This window comes from Gobio gobio, assembly GCF_949357685.1.
Source record: "Gobio gobio genome assembly, chromosome: 7".
In the NCBI taxonomy this organism is placed as follows: domain Eukaryota; kingdom Metazoa; phylum Chordata; class Actinopteri; order Cypriniformes; family Gobionidae; genus Gobio; species Gobio gobio.
Window position 1 is genome coordinate 50,144,392 of NC_137103.1, and position 23,344 is coordinate 50,167,735.

The window sequence follows — 23,344 nt, forward strand, 5'->3', positions numbered from 1 at the left end:
GGGCGAGCGTTTGCTCTCTCGCTCTAGCACCCATCCGGGAGAAGAGCCCGTACGGCCCGTACAAGGACATTCCACCCATGCTGACGTCAGATAGACCCATACTCTAAAAAAACTTTCCAAAAACTTATGAGAAACCGGAAGGAGTATTTTTGGCACAGAAATACTAATCAAATGTCAAACTTTTTTTTCTTTTTTTACTTTGTCCCTGTTTAGCATGGGAATCCAGGTCTTTAACAGTGTAAAAAGCTCAGTATGCATGAAACAACATTTCCCCCTTTAAGTTTCACTCCTTGCAGATGCAGAAAATTAATGCATGCAATCTCCTTATTCTTTTAATAGAACACAAAGTGCACAAACATCCTCATAGAAGTGATTTACTGAGGGAGATGTTGAAGAACTTGACTGGCCTTCAGACCTGAACTTCACTGAACACATTTGGGATGGTTATTTATACGCATGGATTTGAAATTTGTGGTGTTTAAAAGCTCACTGTTGGCCATTTGCAATCCGTTCCTGAAATATACAAGACAGTTAGTGTGGTCTGAAAAATGTATCTGATGAAAAGGTAATCATGAAAATGTTTTAGTTTAGTCACAACTTTTCCTTTCTCTTCAACTCAGCGACAAGTTTAATAGAAAATATATCAGCAATCATCAATGTCCAAGCACCAATGGCACCAAACTAGAGCTTGACTCAATGATTCAGAGGTTATGATCTAAGACACGAATCATCTTATTTTAGCGCCACCTAGTGTCAGACATATGTGTGTCTGTGCGCCTGAGATGATGCCCCCCAATAGTATCCAGCTGCAGACCTGCAGCGCCCACACACATTTCAGCCACACACAAGCAGGGGTTTTCAAACTTTATGATGCTAAGGACCCCCAAATAAGATGACCCTTTTATGAGGGACCCCCTTCCTAAAATCCATCTATATATTTTTTATGTATGGAAAAAACATTTAAACTGTTAGATAAATAGTAAGTGTGACATTATAAATACAACATATTGTTTCCAAACTTAAATTGGCTATACTTAATGTTGGATGTATAAACCTGAAGAAGAATTTTTCAATTAAAAATAATTTATATTAAAAAAAAGCGTCAAGTGGTTCCACGCAACTATAATGAGTAATTTTTAGAAATAATAATTTAGTTATATGATCAACAGAAATTCAAGTAAAGCTGAGAAAATTTCCGTTTGACTTTATCACTGTTACATAATATTTATATGTGCAGTTTACTTAATATTGTTATGTTAAATTTATAAAAGTTTATGTTAGGTGAACAGATTTATCGATTTAATTTAGCTTATTAAATTATCTACTTGCTCTACAAGTGTAAGTGGAAAACTATTAAATAACAAGCATATTATTAGAAACAAAATGCAAAAATAACTCATTGGACAAATTTTAATTGAGGGCAGGAATTGTCCTGGAGTGCCCACAGCCTAAACACAGGCACCGCTCTTCTGATTAATGGTAACCACAAAAATGACAGAAGCTCCTCTAAATATCCAACATAACTGAATATTAAACACTAACATAAACAACATATTTCTCTTTACTGAAAAACATAACACTTTAATCCCTAAATTTACTCTCCTAATCCCTTGCAAAGCACGCTGGGAACTACAGATCCATTGCCCAGTTTGTTCGTTTCACTCAGCAATGTCAAGGTGACCAAACAAACACTTATTAAGTAAAGCTGACAATAACCATTTTTAGTAGAAACAAATCAGTAAATTTAAGTTAATTTAGTGACATGAGTTTTTTAAGTAATGTGAACAAGGATGATTTGATTGCAACAAATTTTTTTTAACTGTGATTGTATGTAAGCAGCTTACGTATACTGCGTTGAGAATACTACTCTTAGAACCTTCTGGAGGACCCCAGGGGGTGCCCGGACCCCAGTTTGAAAACCCCTGAGTAAGGCCACACTCCTCCATGTCTCAAGCCAAAAGAGAAGGGCCGAGAAGCAACGAACAAAAATAACAACTTCATTCAACAATTTTGTTCTAGCCTGTGTCAGTCTCCTACGCAGTTTCCATTGTAAATAGTGCAGCTTTACGGCAGCCGATGCTGTTCACGTGAGCACCACGACGCATACACGGGATACAATGTAAACACCGTAAGAGTCTGACACAGGCCAGAACGAAATTGTTGAATAAAGTCGTTATTTTTGTCCACAAAAAGTTTTCTCGTTGCTTCATAAAATTAAGGTTGAACCACTGGAGTCACATGGACTATTTTAACAATGTCTACCTTTCTGAACCTTGAAAGTGTTAATTAAATAACTGTCTATGAAGGGGTCAGAGAGCTCTTGGATTTCATCAAAAAATATCTTCATTTGTGTTCTGAAGATGAACTAAAGTTTGGAACGACATGAGGGTGAGGAATTCATGACAGAATTTTCATTTTTGGGTGAGCCAAACCTTTAAGTGTTCATCCTATAAATACCAATTATGTGCAGGTATTTCACATTTTATTACTCGCGTGCTGTGTGGAAAGCTTAAAAGTGTTTGTATCCCTTATTGTTTTCAGCATTTGTCGGACAGTTTGATTAATTTTTAGATTGGGTTGTAAATGGGCTTTTTAACTTTATTATATATATATATATGTGTGTGTGTGTGTGTGTGTGTGTGGGGACTGGTAATCCCTAAGTTATGGGGACAAAATGTCCCCACAAAGATGGCAATATCCAAAATCCTCGTCCTTGTGGGGACATTTTTTGGTCCCCATGAGGAAAACATCTTATAAATCAGACTAAGTGATGTTTTTCAAAAAATGTAAAAATGCAGAATGTCTCCTGTGATGGGTAGGTTTATGGGCAGGGGCAGTGTAGGGGGATAGAATATACAGTTTATACAGTATAAAAACCATTACGCCTATGGAAAGTCCCCATAAAACATGAAAACCCAACATGTGTGTGTGTGTGTGTGTGTGTGTGTGTGTGTGTGTGTGTGTTATGCATATTATATTATACATGTTATGTAAATATGTGTGTGTATGTGTTATGCATATTATATTATACATATGAAAATAGAATGTGTGTATGTGTGTGTGTGTGTGTGTGTGTGTGTGTGTGTGTGTGTGTGTGTGTGTCCATGTGCAAACGTCCATATCAATCCACCAGATGGTGCTGTACACTCATCAAAATCAGTTCCTTCACCCAAAACTGCATTTGAGTAAATTTGAAGAAGTTTCAGATGCTTTGGGTGTAAAGCCTATTAGATTAACCACAGTTTCACTATGAGGTCAATGTACTTTTAAAGTAAATATCTCTAGTATAAAAAGGTTTGATGATAATAGAATCACTTACATCACGGAAACCACTAACAGCATCTACAGGAGTTTATTTCCTAGATGCAAAGTTTCACATGCACTACAGGGAAGTGCAACCCACTACAAACAGACAAAACAGCGTAGTATCTTGCAAACAAATAATTGAAGCATACGGTGCACACACTGCCAACATGTGATTTAAAGACAACAGTAGGATATATTGTTTCTGCACTCGTGAATATTTTGTATGATGGGTTTTTTATAGTAAATACTTAAGAGTTTTGTGTTTGTCAAATGGGTATATCCTACTGCAAAAAGCCATGGTAAAGTCATTTGGCTGTCGTGAAGTGCTTGGCCTTTACCCTATTTCCTGCTCTTAAGGCTCGTCACTGTGGCATTTGGCATGTATAAAATTTGTGGTTAAACATTTTTCTCATTTTATAGCTCCTGGGCGAATATTTACTATAGAGGTCCACTGAAAAAGCTACTGGGAAGAAAAATAGGCTTTATGAGATGAGATCATCAACCTTTGTGCTCCTGGCGTTTGTGAGGCCAGACACACACGGTAACGCTGCGTTGTCCAACTTGTCTAACAGGTGACACCTTGATGCCATTTTTTATAGTAAAATATGAATATTACTTTATATTTTATGTCATATTATATTGAGTCGTATTACACTAGCATTTAGCTTTTAAAAACTCCAAACTCTAAATATTAAACTTCAATGCAGCAACATTTGTGATACCTCAATTTATGCAGCTTAGTGAGAAGAGATGTCCTATTACTGTTTTAAATTATCTAACTTACACATTTGAGCAATTTTTGCTTAAATAAAGGATGGAATATAGAGCCAAAATATACAGATTTGGAGATGGGCCCTTTTGACATAGACCAGTAAGTAACCCTCTATTTTTTTATTTGTTTGAAATACATTTTTGTTCCTTAAAAATGCATTAAATTGATCAAACGTCACAGTAAAACCTTCTACACTGTTACAAGAAAAAAATAATAATAATCTATTTAAAATAAATGCTGTTCTATTTTAATTTTCCTAAAACAATCTTGGAAAAAGATTAAAACCAGCTAAATCAACAAATTGTAATACACTCCAAGTCTAACATATAATTGTCTTGTTTTACTGTTTAATTTGGCATTTTAAGGTCATGAAGCTGAAAGGTGCTTCTTTGATCATTTAATGCTGACATTTCTACAAATATCCACTTTTTCACAAATTTTGCAATGCAATATCTTTTTTTATAGTTTAAAAAATACATATTTTTTATATAAATGTCAACTATTACTAACTACTTTAAAATAAATGCTGTTCTTTTGAACTTTCTATTCTAAGAATCACGAATATATTAAAATAGGCATGAAACGGAAGTTGTGACAGTCTTTTCTTCTTGAGAGAAAGTGAAACGGCTTCTTGAACAAGAAAAAAAAATGGGATGGATGGATGTGATCGAATGGATGGATATGATCGATTGGAATGGGTGGATGGATGTGATCGATTGGATGGATATGATCGATTGGAATGGATGGATGGATGTGATCGAATGGATGGATATGATCGATTGGAATGGGTGGATGGATGTGATCGATTGGATGGATGGATGGATATGATCAACTGGACGGATGGATGGATGGATGTGATCGAATGGATGGATATGATCGATTGGAATGGGTGGATGGATGTGATCGATTGGATGGATATGATCGATTGGAATGGGTGGATGGATGTGATCGATTGGATGGATGGATGGATATGATCAACTGGACGGATGGATGGATGGATGTGATCGAATGGATGGATATGATCGATTGGAATGGGTGGATGGATGTGATCGATTGGATGGATATGATCGATTGGAATGGATGGATGGATGTGATCGAATGGATGGATATGATCGATTGGAATGGGTGGATGGATGTGATCGATTGGATGGATGGATGGATATGATCAACTGGACGGATGGATGGATGGATGTGATCGAATGGATGGATGGATGTGATCGATTGGAATGGGTGGATGAATGTGATCGATTGGATGGATGGATGTGATCAATTGGATGGATGGATGGATGGATGTGATCAATTGGATGGATGGATGGATGGATGGATGTGATCAATTGGATGGATGGATGGATGGATGGATGTGATCAATTGGATGGATGGATGGATGGATGGATGGATGTGATCAATTGGATGGATGGATGGATGGATGGATGTGATGGATTGGATGGATGGATGTGATCGAATGGATGGATGTGATCGATTGGATGGATGGATGTGATCGATTGGATGGATGGATGTGATCGAATGGATGGATGGATGGATGTGATCGATTGGATGGGTGTGATCGATTGGATGGAATGGATGCATTGGATGGATGGATGTGATCGGATGAATGAATGGATGGATGTGATTGGATGAATGAATGGATGGATGTGATTGATTAGATGGATGTATGTGAACGATTGGGTGGATAGATGGATGGATGGATGTGATTGGATGGATGGATGGATGGATGGATGTGATCGATTGGATGGATGGATGTGATCGGATGAATGGATGTGATCAGATGAATGAATGGATGTGATCGATTGGATGGATGGATGGATGTGGTTTTCTATCGGTGGATCTCATGTGAGTGACAGGTTGTCCCGCCCTCCCGCCAGTAAACATGTCATCAGAGAAGAGAAAAAATGATGCTGCAAGAGGGAGGGGAGTTTATTTAGTTTAAACCGAATTCAGAAAGGCACAGAAAATAAATCATGCATTCTACGGAGCCCCTAAAGGGACATGGTTAGGCTTGGTGCGGCAGTTCTTACATTACAGCACAACAGATTTAATTTATCACGTGAAGATAGTAAGGAGAGATAACTGACAGGACGATGGCGGAGGATTTGGGGTGCAACAGATTCGGAGTGTCACTGTCAACTATTATATAGCAATCAGTACCGCCACTCCCTAGAGTGCGCATGACCGCAAATTGGAAAGGGAAAGTGGAAAGCGAGCATGCATTCAAAAGCAATTTCGAAACCCCGCATTTGATAGTGGCTACTTGATACCTGCAAGTTACATACAATATAATTACCCAACTATAAAATTGGGAGAGTATGCAATTGAAATATATTTTTTCCTCCCATCACCATATCCCTTTAGGAGCTGCGTAGAATGCGTGATTTCCTTTCCAAACATAGTATTCGGCTTCTGGCAGGTTAAGACAGACAGACAAGCACCATTTAATTTAAAAATATCTAGTAACACATAAGCTTTTAAAAGGATAGTTGCTGCGATCATTTCTCACCATCATGTCGTTCCTAACATGCATTCAAACTTCTTTTGTGTTTCACAGAAGACAGAAAAGAAAACAATATTTACATTTCTGGGTGAACTATCCCTTTAAGAGCTTTACATTTTCTCACATGGCCAAAAATATACTTCGAACAATCAAGCAAGTTTGGAAAGAGTTTTGCTAGTGGTCATAACTCTTTCTGTCCAGGTGTCTGGGCAACTCCGACATCAGATGAGCGATGTCTTCCATCCATAACTGTTTCACTTCTGACCACTCAGGAAAACAGCCACAGAATGTCCAAGTGTCCATTTCCTGTCCTCATCCCATCTAAACTAGCACAATGCATCTATAATTACGTAACGCAGGCATTTCTTTTTATGTGTTTTTCCAAGGAGCGTGTGTATACGCCAGTCTGTATGTGTTTGTGTGTTTCTGCACTTGTGACGCTGCATATCTCAGGGACGAGGCCATCCGAGGGGAACCTTTGGAAAATGACACAGAGGCTGATAGATGTGTTTGCTGTGGCACCAGGCAAAGCAAGCCTGCTCGCCTGCTTTTTCTCAGCAAACTGAATGTTGTTCTCATGCATCACTACTGTTAGAGTACAGTAGAGACCCTGCGGACTGAAGCATTTCAAATTGCATTTCAAGTTTTGTCATCATTTTCTCACCCTCGTGTTGTTTCAATCTAAACTGAAAGGCTTGACGTCACTGAAAGCAATTGCCATTTTGCATGTCACAGAACAAGTGAACAATAACCTAATTGTCATATCATAGCGCTTTAGAAGACTTGAAATATCGTGCATGGCTACACTATGACACTTTAATGGTGTACTTTTTGTCCCTTTTGGAAGTATACACAACCATTCAAAAATTTGGGATCCGAAAGATTTCGTTTTTTAAATCAATTATTACTTTTATTCAGAAAGGATGCATTCAATTAATCAAATGTGACGGTACAGATATTTATAATGTTACGAAAGATTTCCATTTCAAATAAATGCTGTTCTTTTCATCAAAGAATCCTGGGAAAAAATGCATTACAGGTTCCACAAAAAATATTAAGCAGTTTTCAACATTTCTTGAGCAGCAAATCATCATATTAGAATGATTTCTGAAGGATCATGTGACACTGAAAACTGGAGTAATGATCAAAGCAATAAATCATTTTTTTAAAGGGGTGATGAATTGAGAAATCATCTTTCCCTTGAGCTTTTGATATATAAAAGGTCATGGTAATATAAGAATATCCTGTAAGTTTCAGAGCTGAAAACGTCCTTGTTAGTCAAAGAAAACCAGGCCCAGCAAACGATCGATCTCAGAATGTGCCCGGCTATGACGTGAGAGTGTAGTGAAGCACCGCCTCAACAGAAGAAGAACAACGCCCGATTCTGTAGCCCCGCCCACCGACTCGTGCCACTGACATGACAGCTAAGGGCAGTATAGAGCTAAACAGCATCGAATTTCCAAGCAGTAAACATACCACATAAGCTTTTCAGATTGGGATTTTTAAGCATTCGGATTCCAATATTATGAATGTATGGATTAACTTTATTTTTAATGAATATCCAGCTCATGTGGGGAAGACATTGCACGTATGTTCATTTAACCACGGAGTCGTTTGTAAACAAGAGACTGGATTTGCAGACAGGATGAGATTACATGAACGAATGAAGCAACACACTAATATGAGTAAAAATGTTTTTTTTATATGTGATAGTATTGCATTGTTACAGATCGTTTGATATCTATTGATTATGTGTACGTGTCTAAGAGAACATACCTTAGCACGCTGTCGCAGGCTGGAGAATACTTTATTTGTGGTGTTCTTGGTTCATTACGGACTTGATGTGTGTTGTTCACTCTCTTGACTCGATATTTGAAGGGTGTGCGCGCCCACGCGTGTGTGTGTTGTGCGTACGGTCCGCGGTTATATTCATCGATCGGGCGGGCCAAGTAACGTTAATAAAAGAATATCATTCCAGTCAATCGTGGGTGGATGAGAGATGAATCATTGTGTTTGATAAAGTAATTTTGAGAGCCCTGGCTGTGGGCTGGGCGATTCATTCCGGTTGCCGTTTGCCACACGCTGTCTCTGACAGGGGGAACAGAAGCTCATTAAATATGCAAATCTTATCCAATCCTAGCCGTGGGCGTTTACTTCCAAGTCTTCAATGCGGCACGCCCATCAAAACTGAGCGTGCCTTGAGACAGCCTCAAAACCAGGTCAGAAAATAGCCTATTACTTATTCATTATGATGTTTGGAATGTAAAAACCACACGAACGCAATACGTTGACCTCAGACAACAGCATAAAAAAATGTAAAAAGCCAGTTCATGACCCCTTTAAATATATTAGAATATAAAACGGTTATTTTAAATTGTAATAATATTGTTTTTACTGTATTTTTGATCAAACAAATACAGCCTTAGTGAGCATAAGAGTCTAATAATCTTTCAAAAACGTTTGAACAGGAGTGTAAATCACCTTCTACTTTCAGTGTAAATTGACAAGAAAAGCTCATACACTTTCCCTAACATCTCATTTTGTGTTTCACAGTAGAAAAAAAGAAATTACAGGATTGGAATGGCATAAGGATGAGTAAATGACCTATTTTTGTTTTTTTGTGAACACGTAAGGAAATGTTGTAGTGTATTCTACTGCATAGTAGTACAAATGTTATGTGCAACTCTCTTTTTAGTTTATACTAGTTGTACAAACTACCCCTTCAATTAAACTATTTTTATGATAGAAATATACAATCAGATATCAGCATCGCATGTTTCCATGCCTCCCACATCTATCTCATAAATCGAGTGTAAACTGTGGCTTCCTGAGTTGAAATACCTCTCTTGTGATGCTTCACGGCCGAAGTCAGAATGAGGTCACTGTCTCTTTAAGAAGCATCCTGCTGACTACCGTGAACACAACTCAGATCCCCGTCCGCAAGTGCTGGTGAGAGGAGAGGAACACAGAAGAGTGAGAACCTCACAGGATCACTGATTCACATATGGCTGGCACATCTTACGCTGGTCTACTGTATGAAGATTAACTTTATTTGTAAGGTGAGTATTTGGCAGACATATTTCTTTTAGTTTCACTGTCTCTTTAAGTCAGCTGAAGCATTTCAAGTGCACTGGGATACAAAACTCTGATTTCATTACTTACATTGCATTTTTTTAATTCAAAAGAAAATTTTGCATTACATTATCAACATCATAATTTTTAAGTAAAAAAATTCTGGAAGGGTTAGTATTGTAGTATTTAACTTTTATATCTGTAATTGTTTTATATGACTATATTGTTTGTGCTGATTTCTAGTGAGTGAATCATTATCTTCAAGGGAAAAGTGAAATTAAAGACCAAATTCAACAGAAAGCATCACTGAACTTCAGTGCATGTACATAAAGTGCATCATAAAGTTTGCTTGGTGCAGGGGATGGACATTTGATAGTGGTCATGCCACCATTGTTTAATACAAATGGAAACATGAACCTATATGAATATTTAAACATTAGCCGGATGCAATTGTGCAGCACTGGCTTATTAAGACATGCAAGAAAGTTTAACGTGTTCTCTGTGATACTCTGTGGCCACACAGCATTGGTTGTGGTTTTTATCTGCATTCTGTATTTACTGTGTCCAGCATTAGAAGCTAGAGTCATTTTGAGTGACAACTGCGCGTCATGATAAAGAAATGTCAACAAGTGTTGAACAGTGGAAAGATATTGAATTCAAACTGATCAGATGTTAAACGAATGAAAATCCTGTAATGATCCTCATATTGTGCTGTTTTGTTAGCAGATAATAATTTCACAGCTTCACTGGTGGGAAAGATCATCAGTGACTTAAATTTTTCTATTCTTCACACCAATTTATTGTATGACAATGTTAACGTCAACATATAAATGAATAAATTCTTAAATACAAAAATTATATAACGTGTCAATTGTAGAAAATTTAAAAGTAAAAGATTTTTTAAAAGTTTTTCAATTTTTTTCATTTAAACACACATATACATACACGCGCACACACAAGTTTGAAGATTAGTTTTTGTGAAGATTTATTTTTGTGTGTTGTTATTGTTAACTAAAACTAAAAATAAAAAAAGCAGTTACGTTAATTGAAATAAATTAAAGATTAATAGAATAAAGAATATTAAAAACCTAAGCTGTACTAAAATTACTAAAACAAACTAAAACAGGACTTAGAAATTAAATAGAAATAATTAAATATTTAAAATGAAAATATAAAAATAAAGACTATGGAATATTAATAAAAAATGCTATAGTAATGACACTAAAATAACACTGTTCCACATAAATAAATAAAAGCATATGAATTTGAATTAATATGAAGGAGTAAATCATGAGAGTTTTCATTTTTTGTGGGAGAGATTCCTTTCGTCGGGTCTGATAGTTCATCCAAAAATTAAAATTGGCATTAATTACTCACCTTTGTGTCGTTCCAACAGAACACAAATGAAGATCTTTTTGATCAATCTATTCATTTTATAAAGCTAATGAGTCTCTTCAGAAAAATTTGGTCTAAACCGCTCAATTCATATTGATTTGTCACAGTTATGTTCTGTTTTGTCCATGGACTTTCCGTGTGTTTTCATATGTCACATGCCTGTCTATTTGTGTTGTCTTTCTGTTTCCTGATCACATGTTGCTTTGTTCCAGTTTCCCGCCACTCATCTGTCACCATGGTAACCCTGGTTAGTTTAGTTCTGTTCAGCTGTTCTTGTCTATTATCTCGTTTGTGTTCCCCATTTAAGTTCTGCTGTTTCCCTTAGTCTTTGTCCGATCTATGTTGATGTGTAGAGTGTGTTGCTACTGTATGACTCACCTGAGTATCATTTTTCATTAAACTTCATTTGAGAATTGTATTTACCCATCTTCGCCTTCCTGCCTGCACACACACACCGTGACAGGATTAGTTTTACAATCTCTTTATGAACTTTTTGAAGTGTCTAAGTGGTAGTTGCGTAGCCGTCAATGGAGGGACAGAAAACTCTCATTCTTCTCTCAAAAAGATCTTCATTTGTGTCCCGAAGATAAATGAAAGTCTTACATGGGGATGAGTAATTTATGACAGAATTTGCCTTTTTGGGTGAACTCTTTGGGTGAGTCTTATTTAAAAGGGAAGTAAGACAAACCGGCAGCACTGATGACTGGTTTTCTCCAAGCAGCTTAACTGATATATTAAGCAAGACCTGTTAACTATCTGCTTGTTAAGTTATGACGTAAGGAACGCCGTTTCTGGGTTCAAGCCTCAACTCGTTTCACTTGAGAATGCCATTGACGGCCGCTTTTTTATTCATATTAAACATCAAACATTTAAAAAAGTTAAACATTTTAAATACTTACAGTCTACACAACAGTCTCTGTGCTCACAGCGTCACAGATATTAGTATTTTATCGATTTATAAAAGATGAATCACTGTCTGGCCATCTGGAATTTTGGTATGGAGATAAAGGTTATGATTATAATTTTGATTATGATTAAAAGCGGAAGCGCTTCCGCGTGACATCAGACTTAACCACTGAATATTTTACTTATGTTTTCAGAACTCGCCCTCACAGTGGATGGAGAAGGTTTAGTCTGGTTTAGTCCAGTGGGGAACAGCTGTCCATTATGGATCCACATGACAAGCTGAGTAGAGAGAATTTGATCTTCTATCTGACAGTTCCACTGTCTTCAATAATCATTTTCTCCAACCTCTTCATAATAATAGGCATCGCCTGCAACCGACAGCTGCACAACACCCCAAACTACTTCTTCTTGAGTCTGCTGGTGGCCGACTTGTGCACTGGCATCACCCTGCCTTTCATTCCCCGCATGACACTCGACCGGCATCTGGACTTCAAGCATTGTATGCTGATGTACATCTTCCCCAACTTTCTGTTCCTGTCATTCCTCTTCAATCTGGTGATGGTGCATTACGAGCGCTACCTGTGCATCGTCAGCCCGCTCCACCACAGCCAGTTCTGGGTTCACCGCTGCTTCCCCTTGGCGTTGTTAACCGTTTGGCTCCCGCCATTGCTCTACGCATCACTTCCTGCCTTTGGATGGAATAATTGGGTGGAACCCAATGCCAACAAGAGCTCCAACCCAAACGAGACGTTGAGATCAACCACGGTTGGTTACTCTTCCAAAGGGGACGAGGTTTGCTCCTACAAACAGGTTTTTCCCAAGGCCTTCATTTATCTGGAAGTGTGTGGACTGGTGCTTCCGGCTATGCTGTCTATCGTGGGCATGACGGGACGGGTGTTGTGGATCACACGCAAGCAGCTGCAGAACATCTGCAAGCTCCACCGCGCCGTGGACCGTCTTCAGCAGCAGCAGCCGCCGACCGACCACGAGCAGCAGCTTAACCTGCGTTACGCCAAATGCGTGGCCGCCGTGTCCCTCACGTTCTTGGTCTGCTGGGTGCCGTACATCATCTACCAACTCATGTCTGTGACGGCTCTGCAGAGCGGCGTGAGCTTGCCAAGCTCATCTCTGTACATCATCATGTCCTGTACAGGAATCGGGAGCATGGCTGTCATTCCGCTGATACTGGGACTGGCCAACAAGCAGTACACTGAGCCCATCCGCAGGGTGATGCGTAAACTGAGAAACCGCTGGAGAGGACAGAACAATAGAGATATCGCTCTTTGACGAGTGGACAATGAGTCATAGGATGTTTAAATTGAATGTGTAAATTAATGTTTAAATGCTTTACATACACTACTGTTGAAAAGTTTGGGGTCAGTAAGATCTCTTATGCTTATAGTGGCTGCATTTATTTGATTAAAAATACAGTACAAAAAGTAATAATGTGAAATATTCTTACTATTTAAAATAACTGTTTTCTATAGAGACAGAGCGACACGCGTCATAATCTGAAGACCACGCCCACCGGGGGGGAAAACAATCGAACGCTCTCCATTGACTTTGCATTGCGTGAAGCGGCATCCTTGTAATTTCGGACTTATAACAAAAAACAGAACAATGTCTAAAAGCGGATAAGTGACAAAGTGTACAGCAAACAAGCTAAACAAAACCCACAACCAAAAAAACTGAAGTTTTTATAAGTTGTTGACCCAAAAAACGAGCGTTTAAGGACAAAAAAGTGGACACAGGCCATTGAGACAGAGCGTGACACATTATATTACACTGAGAACTACACCCACTGGAGGGGAACGTTATCAGTGACAGGAAATATAATATATAAAACTGACATTTGGATATTTGACTTAACAGTGACAACATATTTACTGCACACATAGGCATACTGAGACATACTGAGTGTCAGGATCCCAAAATTTACCCATTCTTCCTGCTGAAGCGTCACGCTTTACTGCCTTTATCCACTTTTGTCTCCTTAAACTCTTGTTTTTTTGGGTCGACAGCTTATAAAAACTTATTTTTGTGTTTTTTAGCTTGTTTGCTGTACACTTTGTCACATATCAGCTTTTAGACATGGTTCTGTTTTTTGTTATAAGTCCGAGATGACAAGGATGCAGCCTCACGCAATGCAAAGTCAATGGAGAGTGTTGGATCGCCCCCCCCCCCCCCCTCCCGGTGTGGGCGTGGCCTAAATGCGCTCTCTCTCTCTCTCTATGTGAATAGATTTTAACATGTAATTTATTCCTGTGATGCAAAGCTGAATTTCCAGCATCATTACTTCAGTCTTCAGTGGCACATGATCCTTCAGAAAGCATTCTAATATGATGATTTGCTGCTCAAAAAACATTATTATTATCAATGTTGTAAACAGTTGTGCTGCCCAATATTTTTGTGGAAACCATGATACATTTTTCAGGATTTCAAGTGCTCAAAAGGACAGCATTTATTTGAAATACAAATATTTTGGTAACACTTTACAGGAAGGTTTCATTAGTTAACATTAGTTAATGTATTAACTAACATGAACTAACCATGAGCAATACATTTGTTACTGTATTTGTTATTCTTGGTAAAGGTTAGTTAATATACAGCTGTTCATGGTTTGTTCATGTTAGTTCACAGTGCATTAACTAAAGTTAACAATATTTTAATAATGCATTAGTAAATGTTGAAATTAACATTAACAAAGATCAATAAATGCTTTATAAGTGCAGTTCATTATTAGTTTATGTTAACTAATGTAGTTAACTAATGAACCTTATTGTAAAGTGTTACCAATATTTTTTGTAACATTATAAATGTCTTTATTGTCACGTTTGTTCGATTGAATGTGTCCTTCCTAAGTAATAATTTCTAAGTAATAAAAAGTAAGTAATAAAAAAAAAAATCTTACAGACCCCAAACTTTTTAACTGTAGTGTAAAAGAACAAAACACTAGTTAGTAATCACATCTAACCCAGGCTCAACAATAAGGATGTCATGTTGGCCCAGGGTTTATTTTGTGTTGCCACTGAAAATCTTTTTGAAAAAAAATGTTGTTCATCTTGTACATTTGTATGCCTTGCAAACTTAGATGTTCCGTTTCTGTGATGTGTCGTTGCAAACTGTGCTGATTTGTCACCAAGATAACAAAATTTACTTGTCATATGGAAGCATCAGTAAAAATATGTTGAAAAGTACAACCAGTTAATGTTTTACACCACAAAAATGTGTTTATGAATTTACGGAATGATATTATAGCTGTATAAGCACATTCTTGATTGTGTACATTTTTTTTTTTTTTTTACAAAATCAAGAATCTCATTAAAAATCTGGAGTTTAAAAAAATTACATTAAAAAAGTTAGTTCACCCAAAAATAAAAATTCTGTCATTAATTACTCATGAAAAAATTCTTCATTAATTATTTCATAAAACAAAGGTTAAACCACTTGAGTCACTGAAGTGGTTTAACTGGTTTAACTAGTGGTTGAAGTGGTAGAGGATTTGATGGAAATGATGTCTTTACTACCTTCTGGGGCTTGAAAGTGGTAGTTGTGTAGCTGTCAATGGAGTGACAGAAAGCTCTCAGATTTCATTCAAAAGATCTTCATTTGTGATCAGAAGATGAACAAAAGTCTTACGGTATGGAACGACATGCGGGTGAGGAATTAATGACAGAATTGTAATTTTTGCGTGAACTAACCCTTTAATAACATTCATTAAATAAAGAAATAAAATTACATTTAATGAAAAATATAAATGTTAATTTATATGTATATATGTATGTATAAAATACATTACTAAATATGTATTGTTTTTTCGTGTGGAAGAAAAAAAAATCTTTATTTTTTTCTGTCTATCTATCCGTCTATCCATCCATCCATACATACATACATACATACATACATACATACATACATACATTTATTCATCCATCCATCCATCAATCATTACAAATTGAGGACAACTTATTTGTTGACCATACATTCATAATCTAAACATTTCCCGCTGAGATAAAGCATTTACAATGAGACATCCATTATAAAAATAAATAAATAAATGAACAAATATGAGAACTTTAAAGGGGTGATGAATTGAGAAATCAACTTTCCTTTGAGCCTTTGATATATAAAAGTTAATCGTGATATAAGAATATCCTGCAAGTTTCAGAGCTGAAAACATCCTTGCTAGTCAAAGAAAAGCTTTTAAAGACACCAGGCCCAGAAAACGAGAGATCTCAGAATATGTCGACCACTGACGTAGTAGGACGCAGAAGCGCCGCCTCAAGCCCGCCCACCGACTCGTGGAGCTAAACGATGTGGAATCGATTGTAAACAAGATAGAGGTCGAGACTGGATTTGCAGACATATTGAGATTAAAACACAATGCTGTGCCTTCTATATTGGATCCGACAGGAACGGTGCAACACACACTTATGTGAGTAAAACATGTTTTTTATATGTGATAGTATTGCATTGTTACAGATCGTTTGATATCTATTGATTACACACCTTAGCACGCGGTTACAGGCTGGAGAAGGTGTTATTGGTTCATTCGTGATCAGACTCGGACTTGTAACGCCAGTGCTCGCAAAGCCCAACGTCCCGGAGCTATGTGTATTTCAGACGGGCTCACGCGCTGTGTGTGTGTGTGTGTGTGCATGTGTACGGTTTGCGGTTATATTCACTGATGATCGAGCGAAATGATACAGAAATAACATTCCAATCAATCGCGGGTGGATGAGAGATGAATCATTGTGTTTGTTTGATAAAGACATTTCGCGAGCCCTGGCTGTGGGCTTCATTCTGGTTGTCGTTTGCCATACGCTGTCACTGACAGGGGAGCAGAAGCTCCTTAAATATGCAAATCTTATCCAATCCTAGCCGTGGGCGTTTACTTCCAAGTCTTCAGTGCGGCTCGCCCATCGAAACCGATCGTTTTTCAGAGAGCCTCAAAACCAAGGCAGAAAATAGCCTATTAATTATTCATTATGATGTTTTTGAATGTAAAAAACACGCAAATGGCATAAGTTGACCTCGGACGACAGTATAAAAAAATTAAAAAGCCAGTTCATGACACCTTTAAATTGACCAACGGTTTAGGATGTGATCATAGATGTGGTCAGATATTTTTTGGGACTGAGATAAGTGTGTTTTTCAGAGGCCCTGCCCTATACTCGTACACTCATTCCCAGAAACTGTCCTTCCGCTGCCAAATGTGACTTCAACAGTGAATTCATCACAGTGGGAAATAGTTAAATGATAGACTGGGTCTGGAGAAAGTCTTTTGAATATTGTGTGTTTGCATACTGTCTGTGTGACCCACAAGACAAAAAGTTAAAATCACAAAGTAACTGTAAACAAGGGATATAAAGAGAAACTGAGCTGTCCTAATGGTTTGTGTTGCAGGGTAAAATGTGAAACATGTCAAGTCCCTTGAGAACATTTCAGTAACTTCACTGCAAACACTGGCCAATACTCTCTAATGTTGATCATTACTCTCATGTGCATTTATTTAAAGAAGAAAGTGTTTGCTTAACCTCTTGGTCTGTAAGTCTGACTCTTTGTTCCCCATAGTTTTGCAATAGAAGCTAAGGAAGGTCAGTAGTTTAAAGGGTAAAAAACCACAAACACACCCTCTTCCCTCCACCCCCACACACACACACACACACACACATACAAATGTATCTCTTGCACTTTCGATACCCAACACTTGCTACTCACAGATCGCTCTGTTCAGCTATTAGAAGACAAATCATTGCTCATACTTAGGGATTTGAACCCTTAATCTTAAGTATTACATTTCAGTGTACTTGGTTTCACAGACAGTGTTAATTTAAATTAAGCCAGGATTAGGCCGTAGTTCAACTAGGACATCTAAGTATCTTTTATAAACGTGTCTTAGAAAAAAAACATTTCCGGTGTGCATCTTGAGACAAAACAAGGGCAGTGACATATTTTAAGATATGCCAGTTCAAGTTTGTCTTTCAGTTGAACCAGCTCAAACATGCATTTTAGCCCAGGACTAGGTTTAAGCTTTGTGAAAACAGGGGATAAACGTATAAATATTTTTAGGTTAAATATCTATATTGTTCCATAAAATATTTTTGCTATTTTTTTAACATAATCCTTCATATATCAAGTATAATGTGAAACACACATATAGGCAGTGTTGGGGGTAACGAGTTACAAAATAACGGATTACAGTAACGATATTACTTTTTTGGGTAACGAAGTAAAGTAACGCATTACACTAAAAATATTGGTAACTACACTACTTTACTAGACTATAGGAACGCGCTTTCCTGCGTTACTCAAGCCGCGTTTGCCTGTGTGTAAAGATCTGATATGTTTAAGTGCTGCGTGCACCGTTGCCATAGAGCAGTGTTTCCCAACCGAGGTACCGTCTGACAAGAGCAGGGGTGCCGTGTAAAAGTCCTTCAAATTCTCTCTTTGTAAACTTTGTTCAATTCATGCGAGTGCTGCAGTATGTTTGAATAAGACCACTCATTTTCGCCGTCATCACAAATGAGAAGTCACGCGCGCTGTGAGAAGATTTTGTGTCTGTGCACTCATCCGAAAGCGCGTACACGTCTCACAGTGCGCAAATATTGAGTTCTCTTTCCAGTTTTGCTCTTGAACGGACAAACTCACACAAAAACTATGTCAACATGCCCATCTTGATGAGTATCCTAGCAGACATAGTCTGTATATGCCTTAAAACGACGCATATCCGAGCATTAAAGGGGCAGTAGGATTAGGTCTTAAAGGGGCAGTAGCCTTTACTGCTGTCTGTTTAATGTCAAACAACAAAAGACAAGGACATCACTCACTGCTCTTGATTGAATAGATTTTGTAAATTTAATAGGATTAATCTTTAATTTATACAGTCAAATATGCAATGTTATTTTACATTTGATCAATTTCTGTACCTGAAAACTAATGTTAGACGTACATGAAAAACCTGAAAAGCATTGTTTATTTTATTAGTGTCTTTGCTCAATAGTATTTATTTGTGCTGCTGCTTGTATTTAAATAATTTCTTCTTATTATTTTCTTTATCTTTATTTGACAGTAGTCCTTTTTGTTTGTTTGGGGAAACACTGCCATAGAGCCATATGATATTTGTCCATATATCTACACGGTAAATTAAGAAATGGGAAAGTAAAGTAATAAGTAGTGAAGTTACTTTTCAAATACAGTAACTAGTAAAGTAATCTCATTACAATTTACAGATGTAACTAGTAACTAATTACTTTTTTTGAGTAACTACCCCAACACTGCATATAGGACAGTGTCCAGACTAGGGCTGCACGATTAAGGGAAATCGAACCGCAAATGCGATTTGGCTTATGCACGATTATGAAAGCATAAATGCTGCGGCTAATGAAATAAATATATGCACAGTGTTAGTGAAGAGCGGCTCTGTTATCAGCAGTAAACGCTGCTCCGTCTGAAAGCACTGTGAGATTGAGTGTGTTTGAAAAAGCAACACACGTCAAACATCTTCACAAACCAGTAATGCGTTCATAAACCTGTTGTGAGCTGATGTGGCTTCTCATCACAGAATGAGGCAGACAATGTGTTATTTTATAGTATTCTATACAGTGATAAAGTTGATTGGCATTGCATTATAATATACTTTATAATTACAACAATACCAGAGAAGGCTTGAAGAACTCAAATACACCATATATTGTCAAAGTTGTGTGTTTATTGTCTTCATGTTTAATCGGTCAAAGTGTTTGTATCTTCTTTTTATTCAGCTTCACATTAGGGATTTCCTGAAAACGTCATTATATTACTGCTCTCTGAGGCATATGTGGTGTTTCCGCTCGAGAGCGCCCTCTGGCGTCCAGTATGAATGAAACATGAGTGTGTTTAGCGCACAGAAGTGCTGATCCTATTTTGGATAAAAAATAGGAAAAATAATACTTCTCTCTAAATAAATTTATATGACAACTCATGTTTTTCTCCTGTGTACAGGTGTTTTCTTCCATACAGCGGATGCATAAGAGGCTCATATTCAGATTAAAGACATATACTTGTTCTTGATGACAAAAATTAAGGAATTGATATCACAGATAAAAAAGCACAATTTTATAGTAATAATAATAATAATAATAATAATAATAATATAATATTTAATAATAAATCCTTAGACACTTCTAATGATTTTCAGTTACAGTCTTCCTGCATGTTAACATGTAACCCTGCAGTTGTTTGTAAAATATAAATATTATTATTATTATTATTATTATTATTATTATTATTATTATTATATTGTTATTATTCTTAAATACTCTATTTTTTAATAATGAAAAGGTTATTGTAATATGAATATTTCTTATTTTGTTAAATATTTTTATCTTGAAATAATAATAATAATAATCTTAATAATTATTGCTATTATTAATATATAAGCACAAAGTGAGATGTATATATGTATATATATATATATATATATATATATATATATATATATATATATATATATATATATATATATATATATATATATATATATATATATATATATATATATATATATATATATATATATATATATGTATATATATATGTATATATATATATATGTATATATATATGTATATATATATATATGTATATATATATGTATATATATATATATGTATATATATATATATATATATATATATATATATATATATGTATATATATATATATATATATATATATATATATATATATATATATATATATATATATATATATATATATATATATATATATATATATATATATATATATATATATATATATATGTATATATATATATATGTATATATATATATGTATATATATATATATATGTATATATATATATGTATATATATATATATATATATATATATATATATATATATGTATATATATATATATATATATATATATATATATATATATATATATATATATATATATATATATATATATATATATATATATATATATATATATATATATATATATATATACACACACACACACAAACTTTTCATTTGTAAAAAAACAAGAAATAAATTATCGCATTTTTAACCAGAATATTCACAATTAGATGTTTTCCCCAAATCGTGCAACCCTATTTCAGACTATACTCAAATTTAACATAAATCTAAAATAATACAAACAGTTCAAGTTAATAAAAAAAATGAGTATACACTACAGTCTATTTAGCCTTTGATCCTTCAGTCTCTGAAGTTTTGATGCAGCTCTTGGCTAAGAAGAAGGGAGGACAGTCACTCCTGCTTTTGTGCGCAGATGTTTGTGTAAGGTATGGTATGTTTATAAATATGAACGGCACATATATTTTATTGTAGAAGAGCATTGTATAAACACCACCCCAGTGTTTTTAGTCCAGTGTCTGGGAGACAATCAAATTCATTAAATGCCTTGCGATGCAATTTTTTAGAGCTATTTATTAAAGCATTTTAAAGAGCTATAATAAATAGTAGTGGACTTTGATGGAACGTATTTAAGTTATTTAAAAGACAGACCTAGATTTTTGACAATGGTATAATAAATAATGTTTATAATGTGTATAGTCTCCTCATTTCCCCTTTACACTCATGATCCGTTCGGACCCCATACATTCACAGACCGATTGAATAAAAAATACAAATTTTTGTAATACAAATGACATATATTTTTTGTTCTTCTCAACTATACGTTTATGCTGTGTTTCGGGGAATGGCAAACTACACTATTAGCTTGCATATGAAATAACATTTCTTTCTGGAAACAAATTACTTAAATTATGATCTAAATAAAAAAAATTCTGGATATTGATCTAGATGTTATTGACATAATTCTGCTATCTGCTGGTTAGAAGAAAACCTGTAGGAATTACAGTTTTAGAAATAATATGTTTTGACCATCTATATCTAGTAGAGGGCCATAGAGATCCATTCATTTTTCTGGATGTGGCCAACTGTGCCAAACTTTTTTTGACATATTTTGTATATATATATATACACATTCAAAATGTAAGAGACCACAAACATGACGATAAGAAATCATAGATTAAACCGTTTTGTTCCTCTAGTGTGTGAAGTGCTGTGATGTGACCCGGAAAGCACACCACACACGAACAGATTCCATTCACAAATATCAGAGTGCTGTCTGGGAATGCGGGAAATCTCACAAAATATCTCGAATCAAAACATCTCAAACGTGACTTTAAAGTAAACAAACAAGGCAGTTGACCGGCAAGAAGGAATTGCGCTTATAGTGTATATAATGCTTTTTACAGAAAATTTGGACGGGCGGGCAAGGAATATGTTTAGATGAAGTTATGGAGACAGTGTGAAGATGGTAATCTGTACAACCATCAGTGTTGGGCACGTTACTTTAAAAAAGTAATTAGTTATATTTATATATATTATATATTTATGCATTTGGCAGACGCTTTTATCCAAAGCGACTTGCAGTGCCCTTATTACAGGGACAATCCCCCTGGAGCAACGTGGAGTAAAGTGCCTTGCTCAAGGACACACTGGTGGTGACCACTGGGATCAAACCAGCAACCTTCTGCATATCAGTTCCATGGTTTAACCCACTGGACCATCATCTCACACTAGTACTAGAACTAGTAACTAGTTACTTCTTACAAATAGTAACTGAGTTAGTAACTGAGTTACATCATTATAAAAGTAACTAATTACCAGGGAAAGTAACTACTGTGTTACTTCTTTTTTTTTTCAAATGTTCAAATATGTCAGATAACTTGGATGCCCCCAATATTAAATATGTTAAATGAATGAATTGGACATTACATATAATATATTATTATTATAAAACATTGTACATGAATGTACACTATTGTAATGTTGCTGTGGGACAATGTGAGAGACACCTATCAAATTCAATACATTATTGTAAATATTATCAGTAGGCCTACTATAGTGTAAATATTGTGTAAATATTATCAGTACTATACTACTCCTTTGGTAGTGGAGCTCACGTTATCACCTGGGTTTTTAGCCACTAATTTTGTGGCGGCATGTGGTGATGTGAGTGCATAGGGTGACCACCTGTCCCGCTTTGCGTTGTACCGCACAGCATTTTCACCCCTTGTCCCGCATGTCGCATATTGAGAAAATGTCCCGCATTTTCACCAGTCTGTTGATTTTTAATGATCATAATGAGAAAACATGCATGCGTTCTTTTGCCTTTTTAAGAAAGCATTTTATTTATTATTTTCGCCTATATTTAACAGCGCTTCGTCAGAAGTAACATCCCGCCTTACACAAATATACAAAAGCCGTTTTTTTAAACCATATCCAATGGTTGAAAAGAAAGGAGTAAACACGGTCACTAGTAGGTTGTGACGGCTGTCAATCAAA

The 23,344-nt window shown here is 36.0% G+C and overlaps 1 protein-coding gene across 1 annotated transcript; it reads left to right on the forward strand.

The window, feature by feature from the left end:
- The first annotated feature begins 9,473 nt into the window (after window positions 1-9,473).
- Window positions 9,474-15,150, forward strand: gpbar1 (G protein-coupled bile acid receptor 1). Its single transcript, XM_079821352.1, has 2 exons — window positions 9,474-9,646; window positions 12,155-15,150. Exon 2 carries the CDS (start codon window positions 12,222-12,224, stop codon window positions 13,245-13,247), a length of 1,026 nt encoding a protein of 341 aa, XP_079677478.1. The 5' UTR covers window positions 9,474-9,646; window positions 12,155-12,221; the 3' UTR covers window positions 13,248-15,150.
- Window positions 15,151-23,344: the final 8,194 nt, after the last annotated feature.